The sequence below is a fragment of the Echinops telfairi genome, unplaced genomic scaffold, assembly GCF_000313985.2.
Source record: "Echinops telfairi isolate 266 unplaced genomic scaffold, ASM31398v2 ScPeMD7_18;HRSCAF=68, whole genome shotgun sequence".
Taxonomy (NCBI): Eukaryota; Metazoa; Chordata; class Mammalia; order Afrosoricida; family Tenrecidae; genus Echinops; species Echinops telfairi.
Genome location: NW_022103915.1, coordinates 84,724,626 through 84,739,439, shown reverse-complemented (window position 1 = coordinate 84,739,439; position 14,814 = coordinate 84,724,626). Strand labels below are relative to the sequence as shown.

General features: G+C 52.8%; 1 protein-coding gene across 1 annotated transcript in view; it reads right to left on the bottom strand.

Moving 5' to 3' along the window:
- Positions 1 to 4,539: 4,539 nt before the first annotated feature.
- Positions 4,540 to 14,814, bottom strand: part of RBM23 (RNA binding motif protein 23) — a 16,775-nt gene continuing 6,500 nt past the window's right edge. Inside the window, 12 exon segments of the mRNA XM_045287664.1 lie at positions 4,540 to 6,976; positions 7,066 to 7,134; positions 7,364 to 7,390; positions 7,393 to 7,492; positions 7,494 to 7,553; positions 8,923 to 8,988; positions 9,362 to 9,428; positions 9,430 to 9,497; positions 9,589 to 9,741; positions 9,841 to 9,981; positions 10,558 to 10,653; positions 11,161 to 11,236. Coding sequence (XP_045143599.1) covers positions 6,966 to 6,976; positions 7,066 to 7,134; positions 7,364 to 7,390; positions 7,393 to 7,492; positions 7,494 to 7,553; positions 8,923 to 8,988; positions 9,362 to 9,428; positions 9,430 to 9,497; positions 9,589 to 9,741; positions 9,841 to 9,981; positions 10,558 to 10,653; positions 11,161 to 11,236 — 934 coding nt within the window. The 3' untranslated portion in view covers positions 4,540 to 6,965.

The following is a 14,814-nucleotide window of genomic DNA, read 5'->3' as shown; positions in this document are numbered from 1 at the left end:
TGAGGTAAGCCCAAAAGCCCCAAGCCCCTCAAAACCCCGTGGGTCTGTGCCTACTTATCTTTATGATGCTCCTCCTGTGTTCTAGTTGTGTTAAAGTTCCCTCTAAGCAGCTCTCCTGGGCTGGATTCTGCGGAGTCCCTCTGGTACGTGTCACTCCGTCGCCATCTTCCCGGAAGTCCCGATAATTTATAAATTATTTTTATTTTCATATTTTATACCATCCGCTGTCACCCTTCACCCACATTTCTGTTGTCCTTCCCCCTGGGGAGGGTATGTGTCGATCATTGCTATCGGTTCCCCCTTTCTCCTCCCACCTTCTCTCTACCCTCATGGTATCTCCCATTGCTGTTCCTGAGGGGTTTATCTGTCCTGGGTTCCGTGTGTCGGGAGCTCTTATCTGTATCAATGTACATGTCTGATCTAGCCAATTTGTAAGGTATAACTGGGGTCATGATGGGGGAGTTATCATTAAAGAACTAGAGGAATGTTGTCCTTCCATCGATGCTGCACTGCACCCTGGCTGACTCGTTCCATATACACATTGATTCAACTCATCCACTGGAAGCCCCTCAAAGTACCATCACTTACGCCACACCCTCCAGGTCTCCCACTTCCATGCCGCTTCCTTTCCTAACCCTCTGCACCTTGTCCTTGGGCCAGTGCTGCCATTTTGATCTGGAATGGCTGATTATTCTAGTCCACCCACAAACTCCATTGCTGACCTGCAGGGTCAGGGCCATGGTCCTGGAGGTCTCGCTGATCTGTCAGATCAGCTAGCCTGGGCTCTTTTATGGGTTTTGATTTCTGTTCCATCCTTTTCTCCCACTTTCTCCAGGGCCTTGGAATGATCCTTCTCAGAGTAGTTAACAGTGGTCGCCGGGTACCACCTCATTCTGGTCTCAGGCCCAGCATGTCCAGATGGAGGTCCAGTGCCACCGTCACGCTAAACCTGTCTTTCTGAGCTTCACCTGTTCCCATGATGCCACAAACAAGAAGACGTCACAAGACAGTTGTGAGGAAGAAATAAAAATGCAAAGATCTTCGTGATGTAGCAAGCTTTTACAAGAAGCAATGGGATTTTGAGCAGTAGAAGGAATGCTTTTTGCAACCTATACCCTGGCCCCCTATCTAGGCACCCAAGAAGCCTGCTGACCTCCCTGCACCACACTACACATGCAAATCTCCAACTGTGGTCCCCAAAACCCAGCCCCACTTCTCATCAGGTGCTCAGGTAACCCACCAACAGGTTTTGTTTTTTAGGGGAGAGGTTTGAGGGAAAGGTTGGAATTGAGTGATGGTATTATCCTGGACCATTTTCCACTCCCCTTTTCATGAAATTGTGACTTATCCTTAGGCAGATGACCCGTGCTGATTTGAAATGCTTCTTTAGAAAATAAACTAGCCAGGGTCTGGCCAGGCTCTGGAGACCAGCAAAGTCAAATGCTATAGGAATGCTTGGGGGAGGTTCGGAGGTGCGCTGAGCAAAGGGCCGACCCAGGAAGACCTCTAGGATTTCCTATGAACAGACAGGGTAGAGGCCATTAAGTCTGCATGAATGCACTTTTGGGGGTTGGGGGTTCACCTTGATTTTTCAAAACCATCTGGTTGTAATGTGATTATACAGACAGAGTCTTGGGCATTAACAGAGACTGTCGATGGGTTGTGTGTTTTTGACAGCAAGCTGGTTGTGTACCCAGAACCCTGTGAGTCTGGGAATTTAGCGCTGCCACCCCCACCCCAACAACTACACGATTATTTTCCCTGTTGCCCAATCCTCATTTCTGTTCCTGTGAACCTTGAGTGTTCTCTGTGGTTGGGTGAAGAATGGGCTCCGGTGGAAAGGGAAATCATTAGGGAACCAGAGATAGAGGAATAAGGACGACAGGAACAAGCTAGCCATTCTTAAGCCCTTCAAACCTATCATTTGACGCTCACAACATTCCTGCAACTACGACTACAACTTCTCTTTGATGTGGAAGCTGAGATCGAGAGGGGAAACAGCTGACCCCAAATTTACTCAACATTTACTTTCTCTTGACAGAGAAGAGACCTACACTGTGCAGTCTGGCCCCAGAGTGTGGCCGTTCTGCTATAGGGGTGCAGGGTCTCCTGGCTTGGTCAGGTCCAGGAGCAGGAGTGGGGAGGAAGAAGCCGAGTTTCAGCACCATTCAGGACTGAAGGCTGACTGAAGAGAAAGCTCCTGTTCATTCTAGAACACTGGCAAGAGTTTGACAAGCCTCTGATGTCCAAGGTCATCGTTCCCCCTCCCTACAATTGGATACTGACTGGCATCTCATCCATCTGCCCGTGGCTCTCAAAAATAACCGCTTAATGGCTCTCCAGCAACGCCAGCCAAGTCCTAAGGGCTCTGGAGAGTAGATAGCTGAACTCATCCAACTTTTTAGAGATCTTCGATCAGTTCTTTCCTTGCCCCTATCACCTATGTCTTGATGGGGATGGGCTGGGGGTTGGCAGAGACATGAGGCTCTCTACTCCCGTGCACAGTCGCAGTCTGGGAAACCACCGGGCCAGTTCTACCCTGCCCTGTGGGTCGCTGAATCAGTACCAACTCCATGGCTGAGTGAGTAGCCACCCATGAGATCGAAATGGGCTGGTTTGCTTTGCTTCACACTCACAGAAGTCTCTAGACCACAAGCTCACCACCAGGAGGGTAAAGCCGGTCCAGCTCGCCTGGACCAGCTGGGAGGGAGGAGAAGGGAAGTCCAAAGCCAGAAGATTCAGACACACAGTTCCTCAGACCAGGATTCCTTTCCTGCACTCAGCTCACGACTGCTGCCTTCACCTGGTTGCCATGGGAACATCCATCTCTGGTGGATGGCAAGGAGAACTTTCAGAAAGAGCACCACAAGCTACCATGGCAACACCAAAAAGAGGTACAGCTGCATCCCCCTCTTGGCGGAGTGAGGAAGCAGGCCACCAGGGGAGGCTTTTTTTTTCTTCTTTCAATCATTTTATTAGGGATTCATACAACTCTTACCACAATCCATATATACATCAATTGTGTAAAGCACATTTGTACATTCATTGCCCTCAACATTCTCAAAACATTTGCTCTCCACTTAAACCCCTGGCATCAGCTCCTCATTTGTTCCCCTCCCTCCCCGCTCCACCCTCCCTCATGAACCCTTGATACTTTATAAATTATTACCTTGTCGTATCTTGTAGGGGAGGCTTTTGGTAAGTCTGGATGTGGCTAACAGAGAAGGGGACTTACTCGGCAGACATCAGGATCTTCTAAGACAGAAATAGTGAAGGGTGAGAGTGAAATCGAAAAAGCTTAAAGGATAGTATTCAGATAACGGTGATTTCGTTTGGGAAAATATATTTCTAGCTCTCCAATCATTATTCAATGGTAGTGAGGGCGGGATTGGCTCTTCCTTCTCAGAAGGTTGCCGGCCAGAGCCTAGCTCTCAGGCTCTGAGCACTGGCCCGGAGGAAGGAGCCCTCCACCGGGGACGCGTAGAGGGGAAGAGGCAGGTAAGGTGAGGATCAGAGCGCCTGGATTGGAATTCCAAACTGGCCGAGTGACTACGGGCAAGTTAACGAACATCTCTGGGTATCCGTTTCCTCGTTTACCAAATGAAGATGGAAGGACCTCTTTTGAGAACTGCTGTGAGGAACGCAAGGCCTAATGCCCATGAAGGGCCTACAATAATGCCCTTACACACCTGCCAGGTCGATTTCTGTTCCGAGCAGCCTCACGGCAGAGAACTGCCCCAGTTTCCACGGCTGAAATCTTTACACCAGGCAGCCGTGGTGGCAGTGGTTAAGTGTTTGGCTGCTGATCGGAATCCAGTCGCTCTGTGGGAGAAAGATGGTGGCAGTCCTAAGGATTGATGGCCGCAGAGACCCCACAGGGGCAACTCCAGTGTGCCCCACAGTGGCGACTCGCTCACTGGTATGGTCTGAAATCTTTACGGGGCAGGACGGCTAGGTCAGGTCTTTTCTCCAGAGGAACCCGGTGGGTTCGAACCACTGCCCTCCCTCTGGGTGAACAGCCAAGTGTTTCAGCACTGGGCTGCCAGAGCCCTGAAAATGGCCACCAGCAAGTCCTGCTGCATGTTAACACTGCCACCAGCACTGAACCTCATTTTTCAGAGCCAACATACACCTCTTTTCACCGCCCAGGTGTTCCGGCTCCAGGCTTCTCACCAGACCCTTTCCGTAACAGGGAAGAGTGTGTACTCAGTGTCTGTCTATAAGCACCTCAGGCCAGGCCCGCTTCCACTAGTAGCTCACCTCTGGGGCGCTCAGTTTTCTAGGAAGGAAGGAGTCGAATCCCAATGCCCAGCACTGTGCAGTTTAGAGGACAGGGAGGAAATGTCACTTGTCTACATATCAGAAACACAAGTGTGTAAGCTACAATCCAAACCAAACCAATTCACTGGCATCGAGTCGACCACTCAGAACGACTCTACAGGAGAGTAGAACTGCCCCAGTGGGTTTCTGAGACTGTAGCTTTACGGGAGTAGAAAGCCCCATCTTTCTCCCAAGGAGCAGCTGGCGGTTTCAAACTGCTGACCCTGGGGTTAGTAGCCCAACTCACAACCGCTATGCCACCAAGGCATCTCGTAAGCCAAAAAGTTCAATGAAAACCCCACTTAAGGCTGGTGGGAAAATTCTCACTAGGCCAGTTTCAGCCTCTGGGCCACAGTTTCACCCGTACCCCCATCTAGTTTCATGCTCAGGCAGGTGGAGGGAGGAGGCTTCTCTTGCCTTGTGCCCAGAGATGGCTTGCTGCCCTCTTCTCTCCGTTCCAACCACCCCTATAGATGGATGAGTAACGAGAAGGCACTGAGTCACACACGGTGACACCACTGTCACCCACTAGATGCCGTCGCCTTATAGGGTGAAGAAGAAAGCAGAAGTGGGCTCAGATGTTTCTTCACTTCCACAGTTGTCTTCCTCAGCAAGAGGAGGGAGGAGCGGTTATGAACAAGGGGCAGTGCGGGGGAAGCGCTAGATGGAACGTGAATGCTGAAACACAGGGAGGCAAAAGTTAGTTAGGGGTGGGAAGCTAAGCAGGTGGGCACAGGGGTTCATCTGAGCAGGAGGGCAGGGAGGCCGGGCCTGTGGGTATTAATAGAAGTTTACAGCGGTCCAAGCCAGCCACATGGGGGCCTGGCCCATGGCCTCGGGATGACTGACAAGGATGGTCCCCACTGCAGTTTCTCAGGATGCATTAGTGGATAGATCGATAACTCTAGGGGACTGGGTCACGGCCAGGAGCTCCTGCCTAAAAATAGAGCATCTTCCTCCCTTCCCCCAGGTCCAAAGAGCAGGCTCTGCTAGGCAGGACCCAGAGGGGTGGGGGTGGCAGCAGCAGCAGGTGACAGCACAGTCTGGTAGTCCTAGGTCCCTGTGGCCTTTTTATGCCACCAGCAGGCCTCAAGTAATTAAGGAGTTGGTGCTAAAAGCAACCCTGGCGGCTAACATCACTACAAGGTCATCAGCTACTTAGAAGTTAGAGAGCTGACAAAAAAAAATTAAGAACCTAACAGCAATTATCTGTATTTTTAGCATGAAATAAAGTCTTAACATTCAGTTGCTATAGAGATCAGTCAAGAATGGAGAAGCCCCACAGGTCTGTCCCCGGGCCTCTGCCTCTGCTTCTGGTTGTTTCCTGGCCGGCTCTTCCTATGGTGGCCTGGGGCAGAGGAAGGTACACCGGCCCTTTGGAGCAGGTCCCAGAGTGGTTGGTCTGCTGTGTCCTGTCCCGGCAGTGGCCTGAGGAGAGCCGCCGTGGGGGTGACCTGGCACAGTAGCAGGCCTCAGGTCAGGGGAGCCCAGATGAGCAAATGGACACACTCCTGTGGACACCGAGCTGGGGCTTCTACCACCCAGAGGCCAACCAGTGGAGATCTGTAAGCTCAGGACCCGCCCGCCGCCCCTGGTGCTCCATCCAGCTCCCGGAGATCACAAGCACCCTGAGAAAGGTACCCAAAGAACGACCGTCACACTGCCATCTGGTGGGAGACAGACAGTGCGCGGAAGGGAGGCTGGTGCAGAGGCAAACCAGTGCGGAACCCTTTAGGCTTCTTTCTGAGCAAAAAAAGTAAAGAGAAGACACAATGGCATTACAAATGTTTTATATCCCTAGATCCATCTGTGGTCTTTGGCTCATGAGAAGTTAAAATCAGACAGACACACCAACTGACTGAGACTATAGACACGGGTGGCGTGGCGGCAGCCACCGTGACAGGGCACCACCTTTTGTACAAAGTGTATGTGTCTATTTACATACACAGACGCAGGGTGTAAATCCCAATGAGAAGGACCCACGTGCCCAGCCAGGGCTGGGCCCCAGGAGAGGTTCACAGGAGGTGGGGTGGAGGAGCAGACTCCCCCTCTACCCTAGACCACAGGGAGGAGCTGGGAACAAGGGCAGCTAAGCCAAGGAAGAGGGAAGAAATTCCTGAAGATCCCAAGGAACCCAAAAGGCCACACGGGGTAAGCCACTCCCACCACCCTCAGCCAAGACCCCGTGAAAGGGCAGTTCCGGTCCTAAGCTGCACCAAGCTAAGTCAAAGGCAGGTTTCCCAAAACACATCCAAGTCTTCCAGGGCCCTTGGAGCAGCAAGCTAGCACCTTCAAGGTTCACGGCCCAAACGCCTAAGAGTTTTCTCTGATAGACTTTAAGGTAAAGGTGGAGAAAGAGGAGGGAAATGGCTTCCTCCCTTGATGCCCCATGGCCTTCCCGGTGGGGGAGGAATCAAGGCATCACCGAGGTGGCTGGGAAGAGACAGGACAAACGGAGGCCCAGAGGAGCCAGTGCAGGTGTCATTCCGCCCTCTCCGACTGGGCCTATCATTAGCAAAGGGCTCCACGGCAGGGCTCCCCCCAGAGCCGATGTCCACGCCCTCGGGATGGCTTGGTCCGCAAAACGGGCGAGAGGGAGCTGTGGACGGGCAGCTGTGGAGGAGACCGGAAGGTGGTGAGCCGGGTCACTGATTACCTGCGGTGAGGAGCAGGAGGTGAGGTTCGATGGGCAGCCCAAGAGGAGAGACTCCTGAAGGCTACAACGGGCTAGGCCTGGAGACTCACCTGGTCGGGGTGTAAAGGGGCTGGAGAACTGGAAGCACTGTGAGGCGAGGCTCAGGGCCGGACTCAGAGCTGAAGGAGAGGGGCGGCAAGAGAGCGTGACCACAGAGCTCTCCTGCCCGGGCTCCGACCACGTGCCTCCCTTTCCCAAGACTCAGTCTACCGGTAAGAGCAGCTGGGGTCAGGGCCCTAAGGGACCCGCTCTGTTCACTGCAGAGCGTGGGAACAAAAGGCGGGGTTGCTCTTCGGTCCTGGATCTCATGCTCCGCCCTGAGGCCCTCACCCTGCAGAGAAAGTCTACCTTCTGCCAGCGTGGCTGGGAGCGCACACGCCCGCCTGCGGATCCCAGATCCCGCTCCTGGTCCCCGTCAGGGAAGGTGATGTCTGTGCCACCATCTGGCCGCTCTGTCACATGACCAACCCTCACCGGGCCGACCAGCAAGCTCAAAGCCATTCTGCTGTTCCAGAGCCCGCCGGGCACACTCGGAAAACTACAAAAAAGCCGAGGGCAATGACATGCGCCCAAAGCCCTAACAGCAGCGCCCCTCACTTCCCTGTCACAGGACAACGGCTTGCTCACCGTGGCCCAAACCCCCATTTCCCGAGCAGTGTAACCTCTGCACGCGTCCCCCAAAGTGGTTCTCGGGAAAGAATCTTCCCCAACGCACTCGGCAGCCATCACTTCCCAGTCTCCCGGCTCCACGGAGAGCCGTAAACTAGCTGTTTCACAAGGGGCACATGAGCTGGAAATCAGGGCTCCCCGACGCTTCGTCTAGCTCTAGCATGTCGCCAGTTTCCGTTCCCAGTCAAGAAAGAGGAATCGGGACCTGCCCTGGGGCGGAGCGGACCCTGGCGACCAGAGTTAAGACTGTGATCCTACCCCCACAATCCACCCCCCGCCCCCTCCACTCCTCCTGCCCACCCAGTGCTGCGGACAGCGTGCTGCTGAGCACAGGCCTTCTATGCTCTAGGACCTTTCAGGAGCCAGCACCCACTGTACACCCAGTCTGGTGTCCCGGTCTGTAGTCTGTGCACATCTGACGGTGGGCGGGTGACCTCTTAAGCTGCCCCAGAAGGGCAAGAGGGTCGCTCAGAGGCCTCTCTGCATCTGAGTCACATGGGGAGCTAGAAAAGAGCACCCTGGGCTGAGAGGACTCCAACCCCCCCGCTGGCTGTGTTCACTCTGAGGTCGCCTGCCCTAGGGCCACGCTGGCAGCTCCTGGGTGGGTGGGGAGAGGGGTGTCAGGGACTGGCCTCTACAGGACACTTCCTTTCTGCCCCGAGAGCAGCTGTGGGGCTGGCTGTCTGGGGCCTGGACGGACTCCAGCAAGTCTCAGCTTTTCTCAGCCTTCGTGGCTGGCCGCCAGTCCTCCCCACCCCGCAGTCGCACAGGGTGGGGGCCAGTTACGGGAACTGGAAACCCCACTTTGCTGGAGTGTCCCTGTTAGGAGGCCTTGCTATTTCCCTAGAGCGCTACTGAAATGAAACAGTCCTTTCCAGTGAGAGTACTGCTCCAGCAGGGCAGACGGCAGAGGGAAGGACGGCTTATCCCTCCACCCTCTGCACAAGAACAATCCATCAGTCCTATGACGCCCTCCTTCAGAGCCCCTGCCTCACCTCCTCCTTGAGCGGCAGCCTGGAATCCTTCCTAGTCCCAGGGGCACCCCCGGACCAGGGCCACTGGCAGAGAATGGGAAGCAATGTACTCATCTCAAGGGGCAGAAGGCTACTGCAAGCTTCAGGCACCAGTGCTTATGGGTCATTCAGATAGTTCCCAAGGGAGGAGGATGAAGCCAAGCTGCAAAACCAGGCGGGTGGACAAGCCCAAACAGAACTGACACACTCAAGGTCGAGACTCACCGAGATGAAGCCGTAGCCCTTCGAGCGGCCCGTCTCCAAGTCCCTCATCAGGGCGACGTGGTCCATCTGGAAACAGGAAGGAAGATGAGGAGTCTTGCCACCGCCCACACCTTCCTTTCTCCCCACCTGGACGGACTCTCCTAAACACCTGTCTTCATCAGCCGACAAATTACAGCTCTCCAGTCGCCACTTTAAAAAAGGTGTTGGCCCTTTCTTTCCAAAGCATGTCCCAACAGACCTCACTTAGACTGGACCCCACTGTCTGATTTCCTGTGTGTACAGGCCGTGGTCCACTGCACAGCCCGAATGCAGGCACAAACGCATGTTCCGCGGAGTGCAGCCTATGGGCTGAGCTGGCCCAGCGAGAGTAACAGAGAGATTGCCACTTGCCCCACCTTTCCCAGGTCCCTTCCCAAGGATCCCTGCACATGCTGCTCACTTTGCCAAAGGGCTCAGAGATGCCCCGGAGCATGTCCTCGGTGATGCTGAAGTGCAGGGCGCCCACAGAGGCACATCGGCTTCCCACTGCCTTTCTGCAGGTTGTTGGCCATGGCTGCCAGGTGGTTCTTCTCAGCCTGGAGGAGGAGGAGATGAGGTGGGGAGCCCCAAGCCCTCCACCTCCCAACCCGCGTTCTCCATGCCCACTCCACTCCCAAGCCGGCTCACCTGGGAGTCCTGCACAGTGACTGGCACACCGAGCAGCCGCTGCCCCGTCAGCCCAATGGCCAGCGGCACTGACTGGATCTCACAGAACTCCACGTAGGCAATGCCCTTGGAACGGCGCGAGTTTCGGTCAGCGATGATGCGCACATCATGCACCTACAGAGCAGGCCAGAGAAAGTCCTGAGTTGGGCATAGAAGGTGAACAGAAGGGAGGGGACTCACGAGAGCAGAGGACTGAGGCGGGGAGGGGGCTACCTTGCCGATAGCAGAGAAAAACTCCTCCAAGTCCCAAGGCCGAATGTGGGTGGCCAACTGCATGCAGAACACCGTGCAGGCAGGCGTCCGCTCCTCGGGGCTCAGGTTGTCAACGGGTTCACTCTTCTCAGTCCCCCGTAACCATCACACAGGCTACCTTCCTGTCTTCTGCCGTTCACTAGTCACAGGTCAGAATTCCAGGAAAAGCGGCTGTGTCACCTCATCTGACGGAGCTTTTCTCTCCGAAGTGGGGGCTCTTGATGGGTCTGTACCTGTGCCTACGGAAGGAGGAAAACGCAACGCAGGGCTGCACGGCAGCCTGTCCCACGCTGGGGCTTCGCCGCCAGAAAGCACACTCCAGCCTCTTTCCTCTCATCTCAGGTGTGAAGTCCTAGCGCCGCCCCTTGACTGACTACCTGGGTATTCTGTTTACCACGGGCAGGGCCTCTGAAGTCCCCTGACTGCTGACCCAAAGGCTGGTGGTGGGGAGCCGGCCAGCGGCAACTCGGGGAAAAAAGGCCCGGTGATCTCTGGGAAAAAGAGCCACGGGAAAGCCAACCCTTGTGGGGCTGCCCAACGGGGGAGTGGGCTCCACGGCTGCGGGCAGGTCTTGCACTTGGCTTTGTACCCTCGCAGTGAGACCAAGGTGGTCTGACAGTAAAAGGTGATACCCGGGGGCAGGCGGCAGTGTCCTGTAGTGCACCAGGTCCTCCTGACCCCGGTCGTCCCACTGCCACTGGTGCTGGTGCCGGTGCTGGTGGTGGTGGTATTGTTCCGGCTCTCCTATTTAACCTCTTTCCTTTGTTGGTCATCCTGAGAGGTTGGCCAGGAAATGTCCCCAGGCACGAGTTTTCGGACACACAGATTTCAAATCATTGGACAAAGAAAGAAGGCCAGGTGAGTCAGAAAGAAAACCCCAGGAAATGGAAGCTCTCAATCACAGAGCAGGGTCTGAGGACCCGGATCTCCTAGCAGGGGAGTGAGCAGAAGCAGGGAAGCTGCCCAAAAGGAAGAGACCAGAATGACAAATTTTAATGTCAAAGTCTCAGCCACCCAACATCTGTCCCAATGACATTTATTTCCCAGGAGAGGGAGAAGTGAGAGCTGGCTCTGTATCGCTGAGAGTTATGAACATGGCCCTCATCCCCGCACCAGGCTCCCTCCTCCGGGTCTTCAGGGCCGTTTCTAAAAGCACAGTCCCTGGGTAGGGAGCCTCCAGCAGAATTCACAAAAAGCCCACCCCTTTTATAAATAGCCTTGCCTAATAAACGTGCCGCAGAAGAGGACTCATAAATGCTAAAGTGATGTGGGGACTATTACCTCCTCCTTTTGATAGGGCGCCTCCGGCATGGCTTCAATCACTACGTCAAAGTCGTCAGCGCCATCTTGTCGGAATCTGGGGAGAGGACATCAATGCACAAGAGCCTCATTTATGTCCCCCCTCCAGCCTCCCACGTGCCCTTCCCCCTCCCAGAAACGGACATCCATCAAAGATAGCTCCTTTGGCTTCCTGAACGCCAAAAGAATCGCACCATCGTTCACCGTAGGTTTCTCAGCCTCATAGATCTGAACTTGCTTTGTGGCTCAGAAACTGTCAAAAGCCTACGAGGAAACCGAACACTTCGGCAGAGGCAAAATACAGGTCCTGTGCCCTGCGAGTAAAACGTTGGTGCTCGAAATTTCCAGTCACTTCACAAGGGGTAGTAGGCCTCCATTTTACAGTTCAAAATTCGAATTAGGTAACAGTTTCATATGTAAATCAGAAGAATAAGTGCACACTTCCCCTAGATCAGTGGTTCTCAACCTTCCTAATGCTGCCGCCCTTTCATACTGTTCCTCATGTGGTGCTGACCCCCAACCATAAAATTATTTTCGTTGCTACTTCATCACTGTAATTTTGCTACTGTTATGAATTGGGCGATCCCTGTGAAAGGGTAGTTCAACCCCCAAAGGGGTCACAACCCACAGGTTGAGAACTGCTGCAAAGATAAAAAAGCAAGAGTAAATGTCTCAGGGGAGGAAAAAAAATTCACACCAGAAGGGTGCAGGTCTGTCCTTGGCTCTTTCCAAACAGCAATTATGAGCGGCCTGATCACGAAGCATTTTCTGTCCAATAGCAAGCAGCCTTTCAAGTAACTCCGACCTATTATGGCAGGCTTAACCAATCCTGTTTGGAAGCCGGCCTGTCTAAGCAGGCAATGTAAGACTTCTTGCCTCCCTGTGGCTTTCACACCTACCCATCAATTATCTTTCCCCTGCCTGTCAACACAGCTCTGTCAAGTAAGAAACACAAGGCACCAACACAAAATCAATGGAATGAAATGATTCAAAAGTGGTTAGTCTGGAATGACCAATAGGACACAAAATCTCAACATCTGCTAAGTGAAAGAAGGCAAGACCAAGAGTATGCACACTGCACGATTCCATCTGTACACCATTCTAGCAAATGTGAACTAATCCACAGTCCAAGCAAGCAGATCCGTGGGGCCTAGGAACCGGCACAGGGGGGTGGGCAGGAAGGAACAACAGAAAGGCACAAGGGAACTTTGGGGATGATTAGTATGCTTGTTAACTGATAGTGGTGACCACTTCGTGGTTGTACACACCTATCAGGGGTATATGCACATACACGCAGGTGTGAATAAATTATTAAAAACTGTACTATGTACTATCTGGTCCATTGTGAGCAAATGGAAAAATAAAAATCTTGGTCCTCAATATGTTCCTGTACAAATGTCAGCTTGTTGGGGGCAGCGAAGGGAAAAAGAGGAGCTGATACCAAGGGCTCAACAGAAAGTAAATGTTTAGGAAATAATGACGGCAACAACTGTACAAATATGCTTGATACAATTGATGTATGATTATAAGAGTTGTAAGAGCCCCCAACAAAATGATCTTTTAATTAAAAAAAAAAAAGCTAGCAGCAGCATGTTTAGCAAATGTCATCACCAGAGTTCCCTTGAGTAGTGGCTGTGAGCCGGGTTGCTAACCACAAGGTCAGCTGTTCGAAACCACCCACTGATGGGGCGCTCTACTCTCAAAAATAACCCCAGTCTCGGGAATTCACAGGCAGATCTACCCTGTCCCATGGGGTTGGTATGGGTAAGAACTGACTCAATGGCGTGTTTGAGTTTCCACAATTATCTCTGTGCCTAAACCTTATCATAGCACAGCTAACACCTAAGTCAGAAATTGGGCCTCACTACTGAAGAACCACTGTGAGCCCAGCCAGGGCGCACTGACCACGTGCAGGAGGCCCAGAGTGACGGTAACGTCATTCAGGTGGGCACAAACACTTCCAAATTGTGGGCAGCTTGATGAGGAACAGAAACAAGTAAAAGGAGGAAAACATTTTTAAAGGGTAGTCCAGCTCGTGGGATGTGACAAGCTAAAGCTTTCCTTTAAAACAGTGGTTCTCAGAATCCAGGACAGATGATCCCCTCAGGACCAGTAGTGAGAGTGGTGATACCGGGAGGGTGGTAGGAAAGTGGGGTACAAAGGGGGAACTGATTACAAGGATCTCCATATAACCTCCTCCCTGGGGGATGGACAACAGAAAAGTGGGTGAAGGGAGACGCTGGACAGTATAAGATATGACAAAACAATAATAATTTATAAATTATCAAAGGTTCATGAGGAAGAGGGGAACGGGGAGGAAGGAGGAAAATGAGGAGCTGATACCAAGGGCTCAAGTAGAAAGAAAATGTTTTGAGAATGATGATGTTAACAAATGTACAAATGTGCTTGACACAATGGATGGATGTATGGATTGTGCTAAGAATTATATGAGCCCCTCATAGGGAAAAAGCTACTGTATACAAACATTCCTGGGCTGAGGACCAGGTAATATGGCAGGGACCAGAACAAATACAGGGATACATATGGTAGACAACTAAAAAGGAGGTGGGGAAAGGGAAAAAATAATAATAATAAAAAGAAATGGGAAGCGGGGGCACAGGCCACTAACCCACCCAAGGGACCAGACTTCAACCCAATGCTCCAAGATGTGAATGCAACATACCGCGTGGAGTAGGGAACCAGTGGAGAGGTCTGGGGGGCCCCCAATCCCAACTACTAAGTGGTCACCTGCCCCTCCCCCCAGAAGAATTTATTTCAAAGGACGGTATTGAATCTGCAGCTCCGGGAGAGGAACATGTCTGATCAGAGCACACAGGAGCAGATGAAGGGGGAGGAGGAGAGAGTGGAGTACATCCTGGCCCACCAGGCCTTGAGGACGATGCTCCCTCCCCATTAGAGCAGCCAGTCCACAGAGCGGACATGGCCGGCCCCACTGTAAGACATGATGCCCCTCACAGACCCATGGCCCTGAGGGGACAGCACCAGAGATACTGTGGGAATTGCGCCCGATCTGATCCCGCCATACGGAGGCAAAGCACTGGCCGTGTGCAGCGGAACTGCAAGGGAATGGAGCGGTGTGGTCCCCAGGGAATGCTGAAGGTGGACTTTGGGGCCAGGGCATGGTGCCCCAATAGAAGGGACTGGAAAACATTCCTAAAGGCCAACAAACAGTCCTTGAACTAACTACAAGCTTTTCTTTTTTGTTGTTTTGTTTTGTTCTTTGTCAGTAGTGTGTTGTTGGTATTGTTTTGTTGTATATTGTTGCTTGGTTTTCCTCTGTCTTGTTTTTGTGCATGTTATTGTCTCTGCAGGTCTGTTTGGATAGGATAGGCTGGATGAACAATCTGGAGGGGAAAACAATGGGACCGACAGTTAGGGGGGGGGACATGGGAGAGGGTAAGTGGGGGGAAAGGAAGTGGTGTTAACAAACCCAGGGACAAGGGAACAACAAGTAATCCAAATTAGTGGTGAGGAGGGTGTAGGAGGCCTGGTAGGGCATGATCAAGAGTAATGTAACAAATGAGCTGATTCCAGGAACCCAAGAGGCAAGCGGATTTTGGGAATGATGAGGGCAACAAATGTATAGATGTGCTTTACACAATTGATCTATGTATT